Here is a 22,056-nt window from a genome sequence, read left to right on the forward strand (position 1 = left end):
TGGGTTACCATTGTTGATGTTGTTGTTGTTATTTTCCACCATCGGGCTAAACTTGTTGTTGTTGAGGAGCTGTTCCTCGTCGCCATTTCCGACGTCATCACTTGTCTTCTTCCGCTTCCGCGTTCCGCCAACGGGAAGAAACTCGTCGTCGGAGGAATCTTCCACCTCCATCCACAAGCACTTTGCGCGCAGCAACAACAGAGGAAAAACGCGTCCAACACGTCGATCTGTCAAACGGGTTCTCCGTTGGCGAACCGTTCGCTGAACGCTCTCTTTACTCCGTTCCAGGGGGGTGGTGTCAGAGTAAAGGGATACTCTACTCGCCCATCACCACAATCTTGCAATAGTATTAGTGAGTAGCCCCTGTCTGAAAACTAGCCCCCGCATTAGTGTTTGTGAGTAGCCCCTATCTGAAATCGCCTGCTGATGTATTGGTAGGTGAGGCCTACTGTTTACATCTAGCAACGTTAAAACGGTCAAATTATTTAAAATGGGAAATTCTTTGCAGCAGCGTGGCGTAAAAAAAGTGTTCTTGTGTTCATATTTGCGTAATCACTGAGTGACGGAAGTGTCGCAGCTACCACCAAATGTCCGTCGTGGTCCGGAAAATAACGGTGGTTCGTTCAAGAAGGGGCACCCTGAATGGTTTTTTGAAGCCGAAATATAAAACCTCAGCCTGCTCGACCTGCACCACTGGCTGGGCTGATGACGGTTGTTTTGATCTAGATTCGCTGACGGATTGGATTTGAGCGATTTGAGGGAATCCGTACTTGAAATTGTCCTCTTTTTGCCAAAATTCTTTCATTTGAACAAAAATCAGAGTGGATCGAAACACGCGGTTCGACGCGGTTGACAGATGTGTTTTTTTTTTGTTTTCTTCTTTATCTTCTCTTCGGCGTCAGAAGTTTTGGTTTCAATAAAATGGCCGTCATCACAGGGGCCTGCTCCGTTCAGAGCTGAACGGCAAGCGAACAGAGAAATGATGATCGAGGTTTTGGTTCGCCGTTCAAACCCGCCGATGTTGGATGTTGGAGGGAAGTCGCTGCTTGCTCGACATCTAAGACGACTTACCTTCTTGATTCAGTGGTGAACAGATATGGTGGTTATAAAAGCGGTTTTAAAAAATCAATTAGTGGTAACATACCTCGCACTCGCTTTTCAAAAACACGTGTTTGTCTCAAAAAAAAAAAATAAGTCCAGCTGTCAAACTGAAGATTTCTGTCTATTTTTTGTTTCATAAGATAAGTTCGATTGACTCAAAATAAATACTCCTTTGAAAAAAAAACATCGATTAAATCAACACCAAAATGTGTTTATACTGAACAATGTTTCGAGTTTCTGTTTACAAAATATTAAAATTGATTCGCCTTGTGAAAACAAATGAAATTTAGTTTGTGATTATCGCAATTGTTCGTTTCATCCTAAAAAATCTTCTTTTAAATCTAACGATGCAATTCTATTTCCACCTAATGTCAGCGCGGTTTAGTTACCCTCCAACTTCCTACCCTCCAGATATTTTAATCGGATCTTTACCCTCCACCCTCCAAGTTTCCAAGCAACTTTTTCAAAACGGCGTATGTTTTATTTGGTCTAATAAACATACAACTTTTTGAAAAAATACTCCTGGCCATAGATTATATTTGAGAGCTCTCCGAAGAATTTGCTCGATCAATTGTAGAGAAATCTCTTGCAACAACACCACCACCAACCGCCCTGTTCCGCTATCGATGGTTAAGTTATGTTTCAAGCAGCACCACTACCCACACTAGTAATGTTACATCAGCGATGTATAAATTAAAGTTTTTAATCAATGGGCTTTTGGGAGCGATTTAGATTAATAATTTGCATAATTTACCGTTTTTAATTTCAAACAAACAATTAATTAACAGATTAATCACATTTCGCTTTTCAACTAATGAATCATTCCTTTCTAAGATTTTTATTCATTTCAATCATTTTGAGCATTTCAATAGTTTGAAGTATGTTAAGTTGATTTTAAATATTACGAGTAATTTTTATATTTAAGGTATTTCAGGTATACAACTGTATCAAGTTTTTGAAGGTTTTTAAAGATTTCACGTAATTCAAGTTTTTTGCAGTTTTCATGGATTTTAAGTATTATAAGTATTTCCAGCATTTCTAGTATTATAAGTACCGCAAACAGGGTGAGATTGGTTCATACAAAAATGCAGAAACTTGTATGACCCAATCTCACCCTCACGGTGCATAAAGTAGTTCAAGGGTTTAAAGAATTTCAAGTATTAATTTTTTCGAAGCATTTCAAATAAATCAAGTTTTCAAGTATTTCTTGAACACAATCATTTCAACATTTGTAACTATTTCATGGATTTCAAGTATTTCAAATTGATTTTTAATATTTGTAGTATTTCAAGTGTTTCAAGTGTTTCAAGTAGTTGATTTTTCAAACCTAAATTTTTTGTTTCAAAAATCATAAAGTTAGTGGAAATACGGATTTTTCGCCGGTAAATCTGTTGGTGGCCAGTGATAGTCATAGCGGTGAAAGATATTCGTGGATGACGAACAGGAAATTGGGATTGCGGAAAATAAAGGCAGATTAACAGCAGCGGGTGAACACCACTAAGTTGCCATCGATTTCAACGTCCTGAGGTTCCAGTCCCGATGCTCAAGATTATCTTCCAGGATGGGTACAACTCACCAACTCCAGCATTCCTGAAGACTAAACTGAAAAACAGGAAGTTTTTGGCTGTTTTGGTGGTGTACCAGTTTTGTTTCTGGTTGTTCAGCAAATCAAGGCCAGAATTCCCTGAAGATTCAAATGACATGTCAAGATCGACGATGCCGGAGTCGGAGCTTCTCAATTTGGTGAGATCTTTCCTATATAAATATCAAAATTGACTTTCACTAACTCTAACATCCATTCATTTCAATAAAGACAACTACGCCATTTTACTATATACGCGGTAGGGTGTTCCCTTGGTCGTTTGCTGTGAGTTGTGGATTGCCTGCTTCTCTAATGAAGGTTCGACTGAGGGCATGCTTATTAATTTCTCGTCGCTCCATACCCTCAGTGACGTGATGGGAGCAAGGGCGTCTATACGAAGTGTCCCTACACCCGCTACAAATTTCCGGTGCTTGGGGAGGGAAGAGGGCAACCATTTTGTTTTTGTAGCACTAAAATTCGTGCAAAAAAAACTTATGCACGTGGGTGTACAGATTACGGAGTAAAAGATGATCGAATTGTTCACCTAGCGCTCACATGTGTTTCAGGACCAAGTTGCCTGCGGGTATGGGGATCATACATACATACATACATACATATTTCAAGTGTTTCAAGTAGTTGAAGTAAATATTTCAAGTATCTTTTTCATTTATTTTAATTTCATAAAGAATTTAAAATATTTCCTGTACTTCAAGTATTTTGTGTTTTTCAAACATTTCAAGTAATACAAATAAGTCATGTATTTCAAGTAATTCAGTTAATGTTAATATTTTAATTTTTCTATAATTTCAATTCATTTTTTTTAGATTTAATCGTCTCTTACTAAGTTTAATCATGAAATATCTTTATAAACGTTTCAGGAGTGATTGAAAATCATTTTTTTTAGAGGATTTATTAAATTTTCAGTAATATGATTTTTTTTTGGTTTTATACATGTATGTAACCCTCGATGTACACATCCAAATTTAAAATATTTCTAGTATTTCAAGTATTTCACGTAATTCTATTATATTATGTTTTTAAAGTTATTCATTTTCAAGTGATTCCAGTTTTAAAAATATTTGGAGTGTATCAAATATTTTTATCATCTTAACACTTTTTAAATTTTCAAGCCCTTAATTATGTTCATGTTTTTTTATTTAAATTTTTTTTAAGAATTTCAATAATTTAAGATTTTTAAGGTATTTCAAGTACCAAGTACATGAATTACTTTAATTATTTGAGCAAAAATTTGACAAAAATACCAGTTTTTATGTGTTTCTGCATAAATAAAATAACTGATTTAAATTAATTTCCTTTTTGAATAAAATTTTAAAAACCGTATGTTATTTTTATAAAAGCATCATATTTTAAGGAGTTTATGTAAACCGAAAAGTGATAATAATGATTGAAACTCATCTGAATATACAAAAGAAATCTTGGAACAATAGAAATTTGTCGATGTTTTCGATTCTTCAAACACTTTAATAACATAAAACGGTTAACAGTTTAAAATTTAAAAAATGTTCTTATTAAGTGAAATCATTCTAAAACCCGAATAAAATGGTACTTGAAATACATAAACTATTTATTGTACTTTCAATATTTACAATATTTTCAAAGATTACTTGAACAGTTGAAATATTTTTGTAGCTTGGAATACATGATAAAATATTTAAACAGGAAGTATTTAACGTGTCAACAATTCTTAAAATACTTCAACAACATTTAAAACATTCGAAATCACTAACATATTTTTAAAACACTGAAACACGTAAAAATTCAAGCTTCATAAGATCAAAATACTCGACAAACCTAAAATGCTCAATATAATAACAAAAAAACAAAGCAGAAAGACTTTAAATAATAGAAACTTGAAAATTTAATATACTTGGAATATTTGAAATAATTGAAAAACATGAAAAATAAAAGTAATCGAAAAATGTTAAATCATTTCGAAATACTTAAAGTCCTTGAAAATAATGAAATGCTTGAATGACTTAAACAACTTGAATTAATTACATGAATCACATGAATTACTTAAAGTAATAGAAATACTTCAAGGTCTTGAAAAACAAAATACTCGAATTAATTCAAAAACAAAATACTCGAATTAATTGAATAACTTGAAATACATTTAATATTGGAAAAACTTGAAATTCCTGAAATACACGAAAACACGAAGTTTTTCAATTACAAGAAATTTGAAGTATTTGAATTACTAGAAATGTTTGATACTTGTTTTACTTCTATAGTTTTTAAAGGTCCAATTACCAAAATTTTGCTGTGTTTTTGAATACTACTAACTAAATGCGGTTCCAGAAACACAAAAAAAAAAAACAAAAATGTGTTTTCTGGACTTGAAGAAACCCCAGACTTGAAGTACTTGAAATTCTTCACATACTTGAAACACTCGAAATACTCGAAATACTCGAAATACTTAAAATACTACAAGTTTTTGAAATATCTAAGATCAATCTAAAATACTATTGATTCTTGAAACACTTTAGGTTCTCGCAATACTTTAAATCCTTGAAATCCTACTTCGAAAACTTGGAAAAATTTAAAAACTTTAAGTACTTATGAGACTTAAAACCCAATACTCCAAAACTTGAAATGCTTGATGTACCGTCATCAGGGGAGACATTGGGTCAAACAAAAATTTCGAAATTTGTATGATGCAATCTCACCCCCAGACCCAATGTCACCCCTGATGACGGTACTTATAACACTCTTGAAATATTTGAAATCGATTTGAAATATTTGAAGAATTTGAAAACATGAAGTATTTGAAATACTTAAAACATATTTATTTACTTCTATTGTTTCTTTAAAGGTCTAATTTTGCTACCTCTGACTCAATGCGGTTTCAGATACACCAAAAAGACAAAATTTTGTTCATTTGACTGTAAAAAACTCTAAATATGAAGTACTTGATATCCTTCAAGTTCATGAAATCCTTGAAATTCTTCAAATACATGAAAATTGCTTAAAACACTCAAAATACATAAAAGACCGAATTCTTAAAATATTTAAAATCAATTTAGAAAACTTCAAATCATAGAAATTGAAATACATGAAATACTTGAAATACTTCAAAACTCGAAATTTATGAAATACATGAAATCCTTGAAATATCTGAAAACATGAAGTATATACAAGTATATACAAGAATTATTTAGTTTTTTTGAAGGTCCATACCAATATTTTGCCTGTGTTTTTGAATACCGCTAACTCATTGCAGTTTCAGAAACACAAAAAAAACAACAACAACAACAAACTAAATTTTGCTTACTGGACTTGAAAAAAACCCCAGCTTAACACTCCAAATACTACGAAATATTAAATTACTACAAATTCTTGAAATATCTAAGATCTATCTGAAATACTATACATTCTTGAAATACATTCAGTTCTCGCAATACTTTAAATCCTTAAAATTATACAAACACTTGATATACTTGAATACCTACTTCAAAAACTTGGAAAAAATGAAACACTTCAATTACTTATAATGAAAACTTGAAATACTTGAAATTCTTGAAATGTTTGATGTACTTATAAAAATCTAAATTCTTAAAATATTTAAAATCAATTTGAAATATTTGAAGGAATTTAAAATAATTGAAAAAAATATATTATAAGTAATTAAATAACTTGAATTGCATGAAATACTAAGATACTAGTATACGAAGTATTTAATAAACATGAATTAATAGAAACATTTGATAATTTTATTTACTTCTATTGTTTTTATAAAGGTCCAATTTTGATTGTTTGGCTTTAGAGTGTTTTTAACACAATGCGGTTTTAGAAACACAAAAAAAAACTAAATTTTGTTCATTGGACTTAAAAAAAACTCCAAACATGAATCTTGTTTAAAACACTCAAAATACATAAAAAAACTACAAATTCTCGAAATATTTAAGATCAATCTGAAATACTTTAAATTCTAGAAATTCTTGAAATACTTAAAATAGGTACTTAAATACATGAAATACTTTGAAAACTTGAAATACTTGCACTACTAAAAATCCACAAAATACTTTACATACTTGAAGCTCTAGAAACACATGATGTTATTATTACACTTTAAATCCTTGAAATAATTAAAATCAATTTGAAATAATTGAAACAATTTAAAAATAGAGTATTTGAATTATTCAAAAAAAACTAAAAATAATTGGATAAACAATATTTGAATAACTTGGAATACATGGTATACATACAATATTTGAAATACTTGAAGCACTTTAAATCCTTGAAAACTTTAAAAAACTTGATACACTCGTATACCTGAAATACCGTAAACTGGGGTGACTTTGATAGCCCGGGGTGACATTGATAGAAATTTGATCTGGCCACTAATTTTTATACATCCAATGGAACAGTAACATTTTTGCATATATGTTCGATAATAATTTATCCTTTAATGTTTACATACTCAAAATTTTCAAAAATGTTGAGATATTAATTTGACGGTCATTTGAAAAACCTTTGAAAGTCACCCCGGGCTATCAAAGTCACCCCAGTTTACGGTACCTTATATATAAAAAATACTCGTAATATTTAAAATCAACTTAACATACTTCAAACTATTGAAATGCTTAAAATGATTGAAATGAATAAAAATCTTAGAAAGGAATGATTCATTAGTTGAAAAGCGAAATGTGATTAATCTGTTAATTAATTGTTTGTTTGAAAGTAAAAACGGTAAATTATGCAAATTATTAATCTAAATCGCTCCAAAAGCCCATTGATTACAAACATTAATTTATCCATCGCTGATGTAATATTACTAGTGTGAGTAGTGGTGCTGCTTGATACATAACTTAGCCATCGATAGCGGAACAGGGCGGTTGGTGGTGGTGTTGTTGCAAGAGATTTCTCTACAATTGATCGAGTATATTCTTTGGAGAGCTCTCAAATAAATATTTTGGCCAGGAGTAATTTTTCAAAAAGTTGTATGTTTATTAAATCATATAAAACATACGCCGTTTTGAAAAAGTTGCTTGGAAACTTGGAGGGTGGAGGGTAAAGATCCGTTTAAAATATCTGGAGGGTAGGAAGTTGGAGGGTAACTGAACCGCGCTCCTAATGTCTAGAGCCGTTGTTTCAATTATCTTGATTTGTGCTAAAACTAAGGGCATCTTCAGCGCAGGGACCTAATTGCGTTGCAAAGCTAATTTGGCACCCGCGTCAAGCCCACCGCGGTACTTGTGCGAGAGCTTATTTAGCTTCGAGTTCATCCGTGTTCATCCGAATCTAAACAAAACTCAGGTAATTTAAGTAAACATTTAAGTAAAACAGTCACTAAAATTTCGAGTGCGGGACATTTCGCCGAATGGACATTTCGCCGAATTAAAAAAAAAACGGTTTGAGAATACTTCTGCCCAGTCACGGCGTTCTAGCAGGATTCTAGCAGAGTTCTATCAGAGCTGGATATTCTTACAGAATACTAGCAGAAATGTTCCACCGTTCTAGCAGGATTCTGACAGAACCAGCTCTGCTAGTATATTTCGTGACTGGGTGTGCGAGGTTCATTCAACAAAAATCATGATTCTCAAATCAACAAAACTTTTATTGATTCAAATATGCCTTATTTTTCTGCGTGTACTGTCATTTCAGTACACTGAGCAAAACTTATAAGCTCAACGAAGTGTTCTACACATGATCTGGCCCTGCTGTACAGAGCACTCAAATATCAATCGCAAAACACTTGAAATTTCGGTGATTGGCCATGAAATAATGTCAATAGCCAAACACTTGAATTTTAAATGGTGTTGAAAAAAAAGTACGTCAAGCGATTTACAGGTTCTCGCTTGCTAGTCGTGCACGCTACCACTGCGCCGGCCGGCCAGTTGAAGATGGGAGTGTTTTTTGTGCTATTGGTTCTTGCCTCGCTTCTAGCCTTCGATGAAAGTCGCGCAAAAATCAATCAGTGAAACACATTAAATTCATGTGGATAATCACGTTGACTTTGAATAGTGCCTGTTTTGGGTAGATCTTAAGATCATTTTCAAGTGTTTTGCTCACCACTTTGAATAGTTCAAGAAGGTGGGACAAAACAATTGAAAAGCTTGAGCCACCCGAATGAAAATAACATGTTAAAAAATACCAAACACTTGCATTTGATAGTGGTTTGGATTGATGTTGAAACACAAACCAATTAGATCTACGATGTGACTTTATTCAATCATTCAAGTGTTTGGGCACTTGAATAAAAAGTGTGGCATATTTTCAGTGTACAGTAAAATTTCTGCCAGAGTAGAAGAGAACTATAGTTCATGAACTAACTAGCAAAAACAGACCAGCAGAACTGAGTTACTGATTTGATGTTGCTCACCTGCTGGTTTAGCCAAATTTTTGGCTGATTTCAATAAAATCAAACCCGGAAAATCTCTTTGCTGATGGTAATCCCCTTTCGATGTAATTATTTTTTCAAACCTTTAAACATTATCTTTAATTTCGAAACAAGAAGTTTTATTCATATTTCGAAGTATTTTGAACAATTGAACCCGAATAAATTGAATAAAAAAAATCCAACAAATTGCTTTAAAACAATATCACAAATTGCTTTAAACATGGTTTGTCAGTTGTTTTTTTCAACCTTTTACACTGTCTCTGCCATCTAGTTTCGCTTTAATCTTTATGTTAGCTGTTTGTATAGAAAATTTCTAAGTTGTTATTTAATTATATCCACAACATAATCCTGATGACTTTACAATTCTGATAGATTCTTGACGATGCTCTGGAAATGGCTTTCCAAGAAATTGATACAATGGACGTAACTCCTTCACAAGCTAATTATCCTCATGATTCGGACACATTCTCTCAAAATGTAAGCAGCATTAAAACCAATTCTGAACAGATCAAGAAGAACATGAGAGCTGAAGATTTTGAACCCTATTACCAAGTGCCGAAGTCACAGGAGCCATATTATGAAGTACCAAAGACTAAATTTATACCATTATACGAAAACGTGGATATTGTGCGTGCAGCGGCGATGAGGAGTAGTGAAGCAGTTGATTTAACTGTTGCTGGCTGTACAAATCAGCAACCACCAAAAGAGAAACCACCACCGCCTCCAGTTGACATGAGTCCAGACGACCGGTTGGAAAATGCGGAAAATTTCAAACGCATAAATTCTACGAAACGTATCAAAAACGAAATCCGCAATAGCCGGACCAGCTTTCTTGGCATAGAATCGCATGATGAAAATGGTGGCCAATTGTCGTTTGCCCATTTGCTCAAATCGAATGCCAGTGACCAGCAGGATAGCAGAAGTGAACAAAACTATCTTTTAAAAGCTAGATCGTACTCCGATGTTGGTAAGTTTTTTAATCCCAAATTAAGTGGAAATTGATTTTTTGAAAAATAGTGCAATTATCGAGCTTTGCTGTTTTCAGAAGAGTTGTTGAAAATAGGAAAAAGAACTTTTGGCTTGGTTGAAGTTAAGGGTGATTCACGGGAACACAGGAATACTTTTGGGATTTTGTCCTCTTTTTAATGTTTTTGGAAATGCCAATTCAAGCAATTTTTTTTAAAACACCAGAATTTTGTCTAGCAATCTACGACTAATATTGTCAACAGCATCAGAGCAAACCCTCAGAAATCATTGTGGTTTGGTTGAGCGTTTTAGCAGAATGCTTTACTATAGTAACGCAGACAGCCGGACAGGGCCGACAACGGCCCGAAATCCGCTCGACGGCTCGACAAAACGGCCCGAATTCCGACGGTTTGTCCGACGGAATTCGGGCCCTTTTCGTGCGCACCCAGAAACCCGGTGAAAAATGTAGAACTGGGTAGGACAGACTGTAGGACTACCATCTTGTTCGACGCGGTCAGATAGTGGTCCTACCATCGCTCTACCGTAGGACCACTATCGCGCTGTTTTGAAACAGTTTCGTTAGACAGTCGAGCTTCGAACTGTAAAAAAAAGGTTGACAGTGTACGTCCTACAGTAGTCCTACATCGTACTACATGGTTGCATGGGATGTCTAGCCCTTGTCGCCCTGGTTTATTTTGGCTTGTTTTCTTACTTTTTTTTCTAAAACAAGAGCTTGGTGTTGATTTTGTTGGTGTTTTATTAAGCATTTATGAGCAAAAAGTTTTATTATTATATTTCTTACCACGAGTAGATAATTGCCGAAGATTTTGAGTGGCAAGCAATCTGAAGCTGGGATTTTTGGCAATTTCTTCGTCCTGCAAACCGTTGCCGCATCCACTGCCTTGGCTGCTTCTTCTCTTGTTTGTTTCTGTTGAATTGCAAAGAGCGAATTGGAATGTTTAGTGATCAGAGGAAAAGAAGTTGACTTAGATTTCACAACTTGCTTCCTGACCGAAAACTTTTTTACTACATCTGTCAAAATAAAAAGGGAGGAACACGTTCGAATAAAAATAAACCGTGCCATTTTTCCCAGAAAAAATCGTGGTTAAAAAGTTTCATCCAAATCGGAGCACTTCGATACGACCTGTTACACATTGGTGAAAAACTCGCGAGATGAACTCATGCCAAATATGAGCCCTCTACGACAAAGGGAAGTGGGGTAAAACGGGCATTGAAGTGTGAGGTCCAAAAAACATAAAAAAATCTTAAATTTGCTCGCATTTCAGTAAAACTTCATCAATTCCAACTCTCTTATATGCATTCGAAAGGTCTTTTGAAGCACTTCAATATGTGCCATAGACATCCAGCATCGGCTTAACTTTTTCTCATAGCTTTTGCAAATTACTGTTAAAAATTGTTTTTTTTAAAACCTTAATATCTTTTAGCAACAGCCTCCAACACCCATACTCTCATAGGTCAAAAGTTAGGGAATTTCATGCACTTTAAGCCTACGGTAATAACTTTTTGGCCAATCGCAGTTTTTCTCATAGTTTTTCGATTTGTCTATAACAAACATTTTACAACGTTAGTTTTTTCCCTGTAGGCTTCCATACACACAAAGAAAAATTACTCTAAATTTAAAAAGATCGTTCGTTGGATTAAAAGTTCGCGTTGGTGAATATTCGTAGAAAGTTCAAACTTTTCAATTTAAAAGTTGGAAAGTTTTTGATACTACTATGCATTCATGGAACAAAATCGTTGTATGGGTAAAAGTATTTTACTTTTAATTGGAAAAGAAACCTTTTATGGCAAGAATACACAACATTTAGCACTACAGGGATAATTTCAGAAAAATGTGCTTGGTTTTTTACATTTATTTAAAAAAAATAAACTGTATGTTAAAAAAAAACATTTTTTATTGTATTTAACGCTTCTCCACTAGCTTCTGCTCAAGGTAGGCCAATAGCCGAGTCCAAGCTGTACCGATTCATACGGTACGCCACCGGTCACTTCCGAATACCCCTGGGCGGTTCCGGATGAAGGTTTCGACGCGCGACAGCAGTGTAACACGATGGTCACGTTTCCGGCCTCAATCAGGATAGTCTTGGAGGAGTTGGCCGTTGATTCGGGAAGGGTGGTCGACGTTTTCCGGTTGGAAAGTAAAGTGCCTGAACGGGGAGTTCCCGATCCTGGAAGCGCATCCGGAACATGGAGTTGATGAGGCCCTCGGAACGGAATTCGATTTTGAGCACGTAATCCTACCACAGAGAACAGATGTACATCTAGGCTCGAACTTGTGTGTAAACACTGTAGCACTCACAAAATGTGTTGCATACAATCTTGCATCAAAGAAATTAGGGTGTAAAGGATACGCTTGGCGGCGCCACCGTCGCAGCTGAGATTACTTGACTTAACAATGTATAATGGCTCAATAATTTCCACAGAAAAATAATATTTTCCTCGTTTATAAACTAAATTTACTTCAGTACAATTTCAATTGACTGCAAATAATGCAAAAATGCATTAACATTAAAAAACATAGCAGAAAACTTGTTCAAAAATTATTTTTTTGAACGATAGCTTAAAATAGTACCTTTCCACATGTTAACTCTGATTTCGTTTTGTTTACCTTCACAGCTGATTTTGTTATTTTCTTTTGCGCGTAAAATCGTACCCCTACGATGAAGGACAGTCGGACATTGGTCTGATGTCGTTCGTTCGGAATGTTTTGCGCAGTGAATGGATGGTCCAACGTTCTGCTACTGTAGGTCATCATGATTTTTGAAGTGGCGCTATCTAGGCGGACGCTGTCCGCTTTGTAAGCGGATGATTCTGGGTTCGATTCCCATCTGCTCCAACCTTCTATCGGATGATGAAGTAAAACGTCGGTCCCGGCCTTAGTTGTTGTTAGGCCGTTGAGTCATTCCAGGTATGGGAGTCCTCTCCCTGCCATAAGTACAAACAACAACCAAACCAAGCCTACTCCGGTGGAATCGCTGGCGGCGGTTGGACCCGCAATCCAAAGGTCGTCAGTTCAAACACTGGGGTGGAAGGTTTCTTGGAGTAGAAAGAGGTTTGGGTGCTCTCCCCATTCAAGCCTTCAGACTCCTAGGTTCGAGCAGAAACTTGCAATAGAGCAGTTCTCTAGGATTTCGGTCATTCGATTTTTTTTTGTATTTTTTAATCCGACTGAAACTTTTTTGGTGCCTTCGGTATGCCCAAAGAAGCCATTTTGCATCATTAGTTTGTCCATATAATTTTCCATACAAATTTGGCAGCTGTCCATACAAAAATGATGTATGAAAATTCAAAAATCTGTATCTTTTGAAGGAATTTTTTGATCGATTTGGTGTCTTCGGCAAAGTTGTAGGTATGGATACGGACTACACTAGAAAAAATAATACACGGTAAAAAAATTTGGTGATTTTTTATTTAACTTTTGTCACTAAAACTTGATTTACAAAAACACTATTTTTAATTTTTTTATTTTTGATATGTTTTAGAGGACATAAAATGCCAACTTTTCAGAAATTTCAGGTTGTGCAAAAATCATTGACCGAGTTATGAAATTTTTAATCAATACTGATTTTTCAAAAATCGAAATTTTGTCGTAAAATTTTTCAACTTCATTTTCGATGTAAAATTAAATTTGCAATCAAAAAGTACTTTAGTGAAATTTTGATAAAGTGCACCGTTTTCAAGTTATAGCCATATTTAAGTGACTTTTTGAAAATAGTCGCAGTTTTCATTTTTAAAATTAGTGCACATGTTTGCCCAGTTTTGAAAAAATATTTTGAAAAGCTGAGAAAATTCTCTATATTTTGCTTATTCGGACTTTGTTGATACGACCTTTAGTTGCTGAGATATTGCAATGCAAAGGTTTAAAAACAGGAAAATTGATGATTTCTAAGTTTCACCCAAACAACCCACCATTTTCTATCGTCAATATCTTAGCAACTAATGGTCCGATTTTCAATGTTAATATATGAAACATTTGTGAAATTTTCCGATCTTTTCGAAAAAAATATTTTCAAAATTTTCAAATCAAGACTAACATTTCAAAAAGGCCAAACATTCAATATTACGCCCTTTTAAAATGTTAGTCTTGATTTGAAAATTTTGAAAATATTTTTTTCGAAAAGATCGGAAAATTTCACAATTGTTTCATATATTAACATTGAAAATCGGACCATTAGTTGCTGAGATATTGACGATAGAAAATGGTGGGTTGTTTGGGTGAAACTTAGAAAACATCAATTTTCCTGTTTTTAAACCTTTGCATTGCAATATCTCAGCAACTAAAGGTCGTATCAACAAAGTCCGAATAAGCAAAATATAGAGAATTTTCTCAGCTTTTCAAAAATATTTTTTTCAAAACTGGGCAAACATGTGCACTAATTTTAAAAATAAAAACTGCGACTATTTTCAAAAAGTCACTTAAATATGGCTATAACTTGAAAACGGTGCACTTTATCAAAATTTCACTAAAGTACTTTTGATTGCAAATTTGATTTTACATCGAAAAATGAAGTTGAAAATTTTACGACCAAAATTTCGATTTTTGAAAAATCAGTATTGATTAAAAATTCATAACTCGGTCAATGATTTTTGCACAACCTGAAATTTCTGAAAAGTTGGCATTTTATGTCCTCTAAAACATATCAAAAATAAAAAAATTAAAAATAGTGTTTTTTGTAAATCAAGTTTTAGTGATAAAGTTAAATAAAAAATCACCAAATTTTTTTACCGTGTATTATTTTTTCCAGTGTAGTCCGTATCCATACCTACAACTTTGCCGAAAACACCAAATCGATCAAAAAATTCCTTCAAAAGATACAGATTATTGAATTTTCATACATCATTTTTGTATGGACAGCTGCCAAATTTGTATGGAAAATTATATGGACAAACTAATGATGCAAAATGGCTTCTTTGGGCATACCGAAGGCACCAAAAAAGTTTCAGTCGGATTAAAAAATACAAAAATTAAAATTGAAGAAAAAAGACCGATTTCGTAGAGAATTGCTCAATAGAGACCACAAAAGACCCGGGGGTCATTAATGTGGATGGTTTGATTTGATTATCTAGGCGGATGATGCACACTCTAGCTCTTTTCAACGTATCTTGGTTTAAATTTTTACACACGTTTTTCGACGCTTTTTGTTCAGTGATGTACATCTGTTCTCTGTGATCCTACTTTGGGAATGACACAGATTTTTTTTTTTGGCTCACTGTCCAGGTTCATTCGGCTTAAGCTGCGCCGTTGCGAGGTGAGTGTTTGTGGGCGGGAAGTTGCTAAAAGAGATGGATTCTCAATACTCACCGGTGTTGTAAACCACCGGTACCGAGTGCAACATCTGCGCTGACCACCTCCGATTTTGTAGCTTTTCGTCGTCCTCCTCTTCGTCGGATCCTTCTCCTCACCGTGAAAGTAAACTTTCTCGTACTTGTCCAAAAACCGGAAGTTAATCTTCTTCAACGCAATCTCGTTGTTCACGCAACGCTTCGGCAGCGCCATCTCCTCGATGATCACCAATCCCGGGCCACCACCACCGAATACAACCGGTGCGGATCCACATTCCTACCTCTCATCTTACAAAAACAAACAAAATCAATCACAAACCCCCCAAAACACCCAAGCTTCCTTCTTACGCATTCCGGCCGTGGAACAGCTGCAGTTCCTACAGGAAGCTTGTCCTTTTCGAGCACTCGACCTTGTCCCGCTCCTGCACCACCCTCCTTCGAAGGCGTTCCGCTGCTGCTGTTTGGCTCACGAAGGTTTCCGCGTCCGAGTCCTGGCCAGAGACGCATCGAGCTCTACAGGCTCAATAAAAACTCCTTACCTGCTCTGTATGGTAGAACAGAGCTAAGCTCTGTATACAGGGAACAGAGCCAGCTCTGTATGGGGAAAAATAATATTGAATTGCATAAATCTTTAATACGATAAGTTTTAGAAAGTTGACATGTTCTAGAAAGTTGCTGGTACCAAAAGGTTCTATGTTATTGTCTTAGACGTCATTACAATTTGATTGATTTTAGTTGTGCAAAACAAGAAAAAACTATTTATTTTCTAAGATACAAGGTATAGAATATTTTTGTTTTCGACAAAGTTGCTCAACTACCAAAAATGAACAACTCTTTCGAAGGAACCAAAGCTCTATCTTCAATAGATACCAAAATAAAAAATAAAAACTATTTTTATAATAAACACTGCTTGCGACAAACACATAGCGACCGCGTTGTAGGCACAGGTAATATGAGGCATGTTCGGTAGGGATCGTCTGAAGTGAAAACTAGTATAGCAGAGTGTTAATAGAGAGTTTTTATGTTAAATGCTCTCGTCTGAATGGTTGAAAGAAATTTCAGATAAAATTTAACAAAATTTTAAAATTATAATTTTTTTTTATTGTACTGGTAAATAAATAAGATTAGAAACAATAAAATTATTTTACAGCTATTTTTATGTTTGTCTTGACAAAACAAATGTTTAACAAAATTACAAGTTTCGTACAACAAATTAAGATAAAAAACAATTTCAAATAAGCAAGTTAAAAAAATAAAAACTAAAGCTTCTAACAATTATTTCAATTTAAAAAAAATCAGTTAACTTATGTTTAACGTTATAAAGATTTCAGGAAACTTAGCCATTTTATTTAAATCAACAGAACAAAAAACTATATTTTCCTTATTTTTCAAGCAAGATAATCATTAGAAAGTTTCAAGCTCTAACTAATCTCTATGATATTTTTTGTTTACATTTTGTCACCTTTTTTGAAATAAAATAAGAAATTGAAATCAAATAGCAAAAACCATTTTTTCTGTATTTCTCAAGCAAGGAAATCAGTGAAGAGTTTTTAGCTCTAAATGCTCTCTATGGAAATTTGCCATTTTATTACCTGTATTCTAAATATTTTTTTTATTTTTCAAACATAGAAAAGCAGTGAAGAGTTTGAAGCTCTAAATGTTCTCTATGGAAATTTGCCTTTTTATTACCTGTTTAAAAAAATCATGCAAAGGAAATCAATGAAAAGTGTTTAGCTCTAAATGCTCTCTAGGGAATTTTGCCATTTTATTACCTTTTTTAAAAAAAAATAGCATTCGAAATTTTTTTTTTATTTTTTTTTCTGTTGATTTAAATAAAATGGCTAAGTTTCCTGAAATCTTTATAACGTTCAACATATGTTAACTGATTTTTTTAAATTGAAATAATTGTTAGAAGCTTTAGTTTTTATTTTTTTAACTTGCGTATTTTAATTGTTTTTTATCTTAATTTGTTGTACGAAACTTGTAATTTTGTTAAACATTTGTTTTGTCAAGACAAACATAAAAATAGCTGTAAAATAATTTTATTGTTTCTAATCTTATTTACTTACCTGTACAATAAAAAAATTATAATTTTAAAAATTTGTTAAATTTTATCTGAAATTTCTTTCAACCATTCAGACGAGAGCATTAAACATAAAAACTCTCTATTAACACTCTGCTATACTAGTTTTCACTTCAGACGATCCCTACCGAACATGCCTCATATTACCTGTGCCTACGACGCGGTCGCTTTGTGTTTGTCGCAAGCAGTGTTTATTATAAAAATAGTTTTTATTTTTTATTTCGGTATCTATTGAAGATAGAGCTTTGGTTCCTTCGAAAGAGTTGTTCATTTTTGGTAGTTGAGCAACTTTGTCGAAAACAAAAATATTCTATACCTTGTATCTTAGAAAATAAATAGTTTTTTCTTGTTTTGCACAACTAAAATCAATCAAATTGTAATGACTTCTAAGACAATAACATAGAACCTTTTGGTACCAGCAACTTTCTAGAACATGTCAACTTTCTAAAACTTATCGTATTAAAGATTTATGCAATTCAATATTATTTTTCCCCATACAGAGCTGGCTCTGTTCCCTGCATACAGAGCTTAGCTCTGTTCTACCATACAGAGCAGGTAAGGAGTTTTTATTGAGCCTGTAGAGCTCGATGCGTCTCTGGTCCTGGCTGCTGCCGCGGTCGGCTTTGCTTTGCGTCCTATAGGCTATGCCCCCTAGCATTGGTGCATCTGCTACCCCACTCGACCGCCCACGCATTGAAGTCACCTCCGATAACGATCGGGCTTCGTCCGATCAGTTCGTCGGTCAGACAATCCAGCATCTGTTGAAACTGCTCCAAGGTCCATCTTGGGGGAGCATAGCAGCTACAGAAGAAGGTTCCGTTCACTTTGGCGATCACGAACCCTTCAAACGCCCTCGAGACCACTTCCTGTATGGGGTACCGCCCCATTACGTGTATCGCCGCCATTCTTGCTGTATCCGCGGCCCAGTTTCCGTTGTCGTGTGGAACTCGGTACAGTTCTGCAATAATTGCCACGTCACACCCCGTCTCCGCGGTCGACTGCCACAGCAGTTGCTGTGCAGTGTCGCAGTGATTGAGGTTCACCTGAGACACCTCCATTACTTTTAGCCCGAGGCCAGCTTCTTGTACACCGGGCAATTAAAGCCACCCGTCGCATGGCTATTTCCATCGCCTTCTTTACAGAGCAGGCACTTCGGCTTATTTTTGCAGTCTCTTGCCATGTGGCTTTCTCTACCACACCTTCTGCAACTGTTGGTTCGATCGGGACCATCGCAATTTCTCGCCTGGTGGCCGAAGCCCATGCAGCGGAAACACCTCGTCATCTGCTGGGTCACTCGAGGAACAGGCTTCAGTGAGCACACTGACCATCCTACTTTGACCCTGCCTACTTCCAAGAGCTTGGACGCTGCAGGCGTCGATAGCCGAATCGACGCAATCTGCGAGCCACCGTAGGCTTTCCTCAACCTGATTGCCATCGGTGTCGTACGGTCTTCCAGAAGAACAATCAGCGCAACCTCTAGCTCTTCCTCCGTCGTGATCTCGGTTTCTGCACTCGAGCGTTGTCTCCGGCGATAGCGCCCTTACCTTCGACTCATAGCCTACGGCCTTCTCTACAAGGGACTTGAAAGCTGAGCTCTTGACCGCGGAGTCTTTCTTCAGCTCAAAAAGCATCGCTCCGGTTTGAGTGCGTCTGGTCTTAACCACGCTCTCGCCTAGCTCCTTGAGTTCCGGATCGGTTCGTACTTTCCGGAGGAGGTCTGCGTAAGACGTACCTTCCTTCACTTCGACTACCAATGCCTCGCCTTTGTTACGCTCCCTGCGTAGCCAGGGTTTTTTCTTCCGCTTCTTCTCCTTGACCTTTTCCCATCCCTTCTCTTTCCCTGGGTCTGGTTCTGGCTTCTTCGCTGGGTCCGGACTGTCTCCATTCCCCTGCTTCCGCTTCTTTGCATCCTCCTCCTCTCCAGGCGTTTCCCTGTCCCTTTTTGAGCTTGGGTCGGCCGGCGTTTTCGGTTCTTTCTCCCGTAGCGCTTCCTCCTCCAGTTTTGCCTTCAGCGTTTCTTCGGCTCTTTCAGCTCTGAGCTTCAGTGAATTTCGCGTCACCACCAGCGAGCTGTTTTCGCGCTCTGCGGCAATCATGGCTGTCTTGACTCCATTCACCATCTGCTTGATTCTGGTGTGGACGTTGTTTTTGTCCTTGATGAAATCAAAGAGTTAGTTGACCCTCCTCCTGACCTGCAACGCGGTCCTTCCGAGCAGGACTCCATCCTGAGGGGTACTGCCGGCGAAGTTCAGTACGGATGACTTGGGAGTCTCCTCTCCAAATAACTCCTATCTGCTGACTCGAAGCAGCCGACTGGTTCAACACTGGGGTTCTCAACACCTTCTCGCTTCCACGGAACGCGCTCGCCACTCCGCTTGCTGTGCACTTAACCATGAATTGTTTGAAACGGATTTTTGAAGATTTGCTCTGATTCTGTTGACAAGATAAGTCGTAGAAGGCGTGGATTGCCAGATAAAAATTTTGGTGTCTTCAATAAATTACTTGGAATAGTATGCCTAACAATTTTCTATAAGAGAAAAAATCCCAAAAATATGCCTGGAAAATTTAGGTTTATATGAAACACCCTAATCGGGGGTTAACCCTTATTTTCAACCAAGCCATAATTTGCCGCTTCTTATGTGTAACAACTCTTCTAAAGACTTGGTGTCTCTTCACCAGTTTTCGGAAAATTATTTTTTCTCTTAATTTATCGATCTGGACCACTTTGCATTGTTAAATTTTTAGGAGATATTCGAGACTCGAGTGTTGTACAAAATCATTTACGCCAAAACAGCGACCTGTGTACTTCACTGTACGGTGGATCCCTAGACATGGTCACACCAAATCAACCATCAGATCAACGATTTTTAACATTCAATCAATACACTGAAATTAACAAAGATAATCCGTTGCAGCGAAGCTTTACCGAGGGAACAAACCACTGGCTGATAGACAATGAATTTTTGAAACAAGAGGTAAGATGATTACTAGCAGTGCTGTTAAACGTTAAATAACGCGTTGATTAACGCGTTAATCCTTTCGATGCCCCGACTTTGAGGGCCTGTATCTCACAAACGGTAACATCTAGTCAGGGGTATTAAAAAAACACCCAAAAAGCAAAAATCAAAAAAATGGTTTATTGGACCTTTAAAAAAAAAATCCGGGGTTTTTGGGGCTACCCCCTGAAAACAAAGATTGACCCATCACTAGGCTAAATTCCAAATTTGAGGTCATTCTGACCACGGGAACTCCTCCCTCCAATCACTTAAAGTTTGTATAGGAAAAATCGTCAAATATATGGAGAAAAGCAACTGTTTTACTTTTTTACCTGTGGAAGGCGCCATAATAATCCTATTCTGACCATTTCCCAGATGTAGAACCTTCATTAAATTTAGAACAACTTTCCCAAAGACACCATATTTTTAGGATTTTTCCCGCGAAGCTATTAGCGCCCAAAACTGACCATTTTGGCGCGGCCAGCTGTTACCGAGCCACGTAGCCTAGTGGTAACGCTCCCGCCTAGTAAGCGGCAGATCGGGGTTCAAATCCCGGCTCGGACCAACACAACTGGTGATGTTTTCTCTTCTGGATTCAATTGCTTAGTAAAGGGAAGGTAGTGTATCGTCACAAACTGGACCTTATCACAACACCTTAGGGAGGCGACCTATGGAATGTTAACATTAACCTTAACATGTTAACATTAAGTTGAGAATGAAATTGCCACTGAATCCGCTTTGTAAATGCCGGCCCCGATACTCTTCAAGGGTGTTCCCCTCAGGAACTGGGAAAGATTTACTTTTTTTTTACAGCTGTAAGGAGCTACCTATTTCTTTTTTTTTGGTCTTAACGGTGCACATCAACCAGAGCTTTTGCACCAAGATTTTTGATACAGATATTTTAGTATTTTCGAAACTACGGGAACTATCGATATCTTTTTTTATTCATCCCCTAAAGTGCTGTCTACTAAGCGATTTACAACAAAATTTGCCTATTTTTACGATCACATGATTGCAGGATTGGGTCCGTAAGTTTGTAAATTTTGGAATAAGAAGACAACAACTTCCTTCGTTGCTGTGCACCCTTAACTTATTTTTATTAGGTCCTTTTAGGTGCTGTGACCAGGTTGGGACCGAGGATCGGTAAAAACAATATATACCGTAATCTGGGGTGAATCGGGACTACAGTCTGAATAGGGACAGCCGTTTTAAGAGTACTTAAAGCTTTTAAATTTGGAAATGGATGTACACATTTTGTTGACCTGATTCTGTTCTAACCGAAACCAACCAGAAAAATCAAAATATTGTGCTCCAACATGGTTAAAACTGCTGTCCCAATTCGCCCCATGTGTCCCGATTGACCCCAGTTTACGGTAATAAAAAACAAAAACAACTCCTTAAATTCCATACTTGGAGATCATGTAACTGACGAGAGTTACTTGGTCTAAGCGGGTCTTGCAGGTCTTGAACCTGCCGATGTATTCGGAGAAAATGCCCCACAGCTCTGTCGAACTGTAGAGCACCTCCCCGGCTTCCTCCTCCGTGGCTCCACCGTCTCGTGAGCCACTGCTCCCAAGGAGCCCCTAACGACGATGTTTATTTCCAATTCGTACACGCACGTGATCTCTCTCAGGTTCAAACTCTCTCACGAGCTTGCTCGCCT

The 22,056-nt window shown here is 36.3% G+C and overlaps 1 protein-coding gene across 1 annotated transcript in view; it reads left to right on the plus strand.

The window, feature by feature from the left end:
• The window catches only part of LOC6048841, a 61,544-nt gene that overhangs the window by 5,557 nt on the left and 33,931 nt on the right, over positions 1–22,056 (plus strand). Inside the window, exons 2-3 of the mRNA XM_038265893.1 lie at positions 9,417–10,011; positions 20,143–20,372. Coding sequence (XP_038121821.1) covers positions 9,417–10,011; positions 20,143–20,372 — 825 coding nt within the window. The remainder of the gene's footprint in view (positions 1–9,416; positions 10,012–20,142; positions 20,373–22,056) is intronic.

Source organism: Culex quinquefasciatus, chromosome 3 (genome assembly GCF_015732765.1).
Source record: "Culex quinquefasciatus strain JHB chromosome 3, VPISU_Cqui_1.0_pri_paternal, whole genome shotgun sequence".
NCBI lineage: Eukaryota > Metazoa > Arthropoda > Insecta > Diptera > Culicidae > Culex > Culex quinquefasciatus.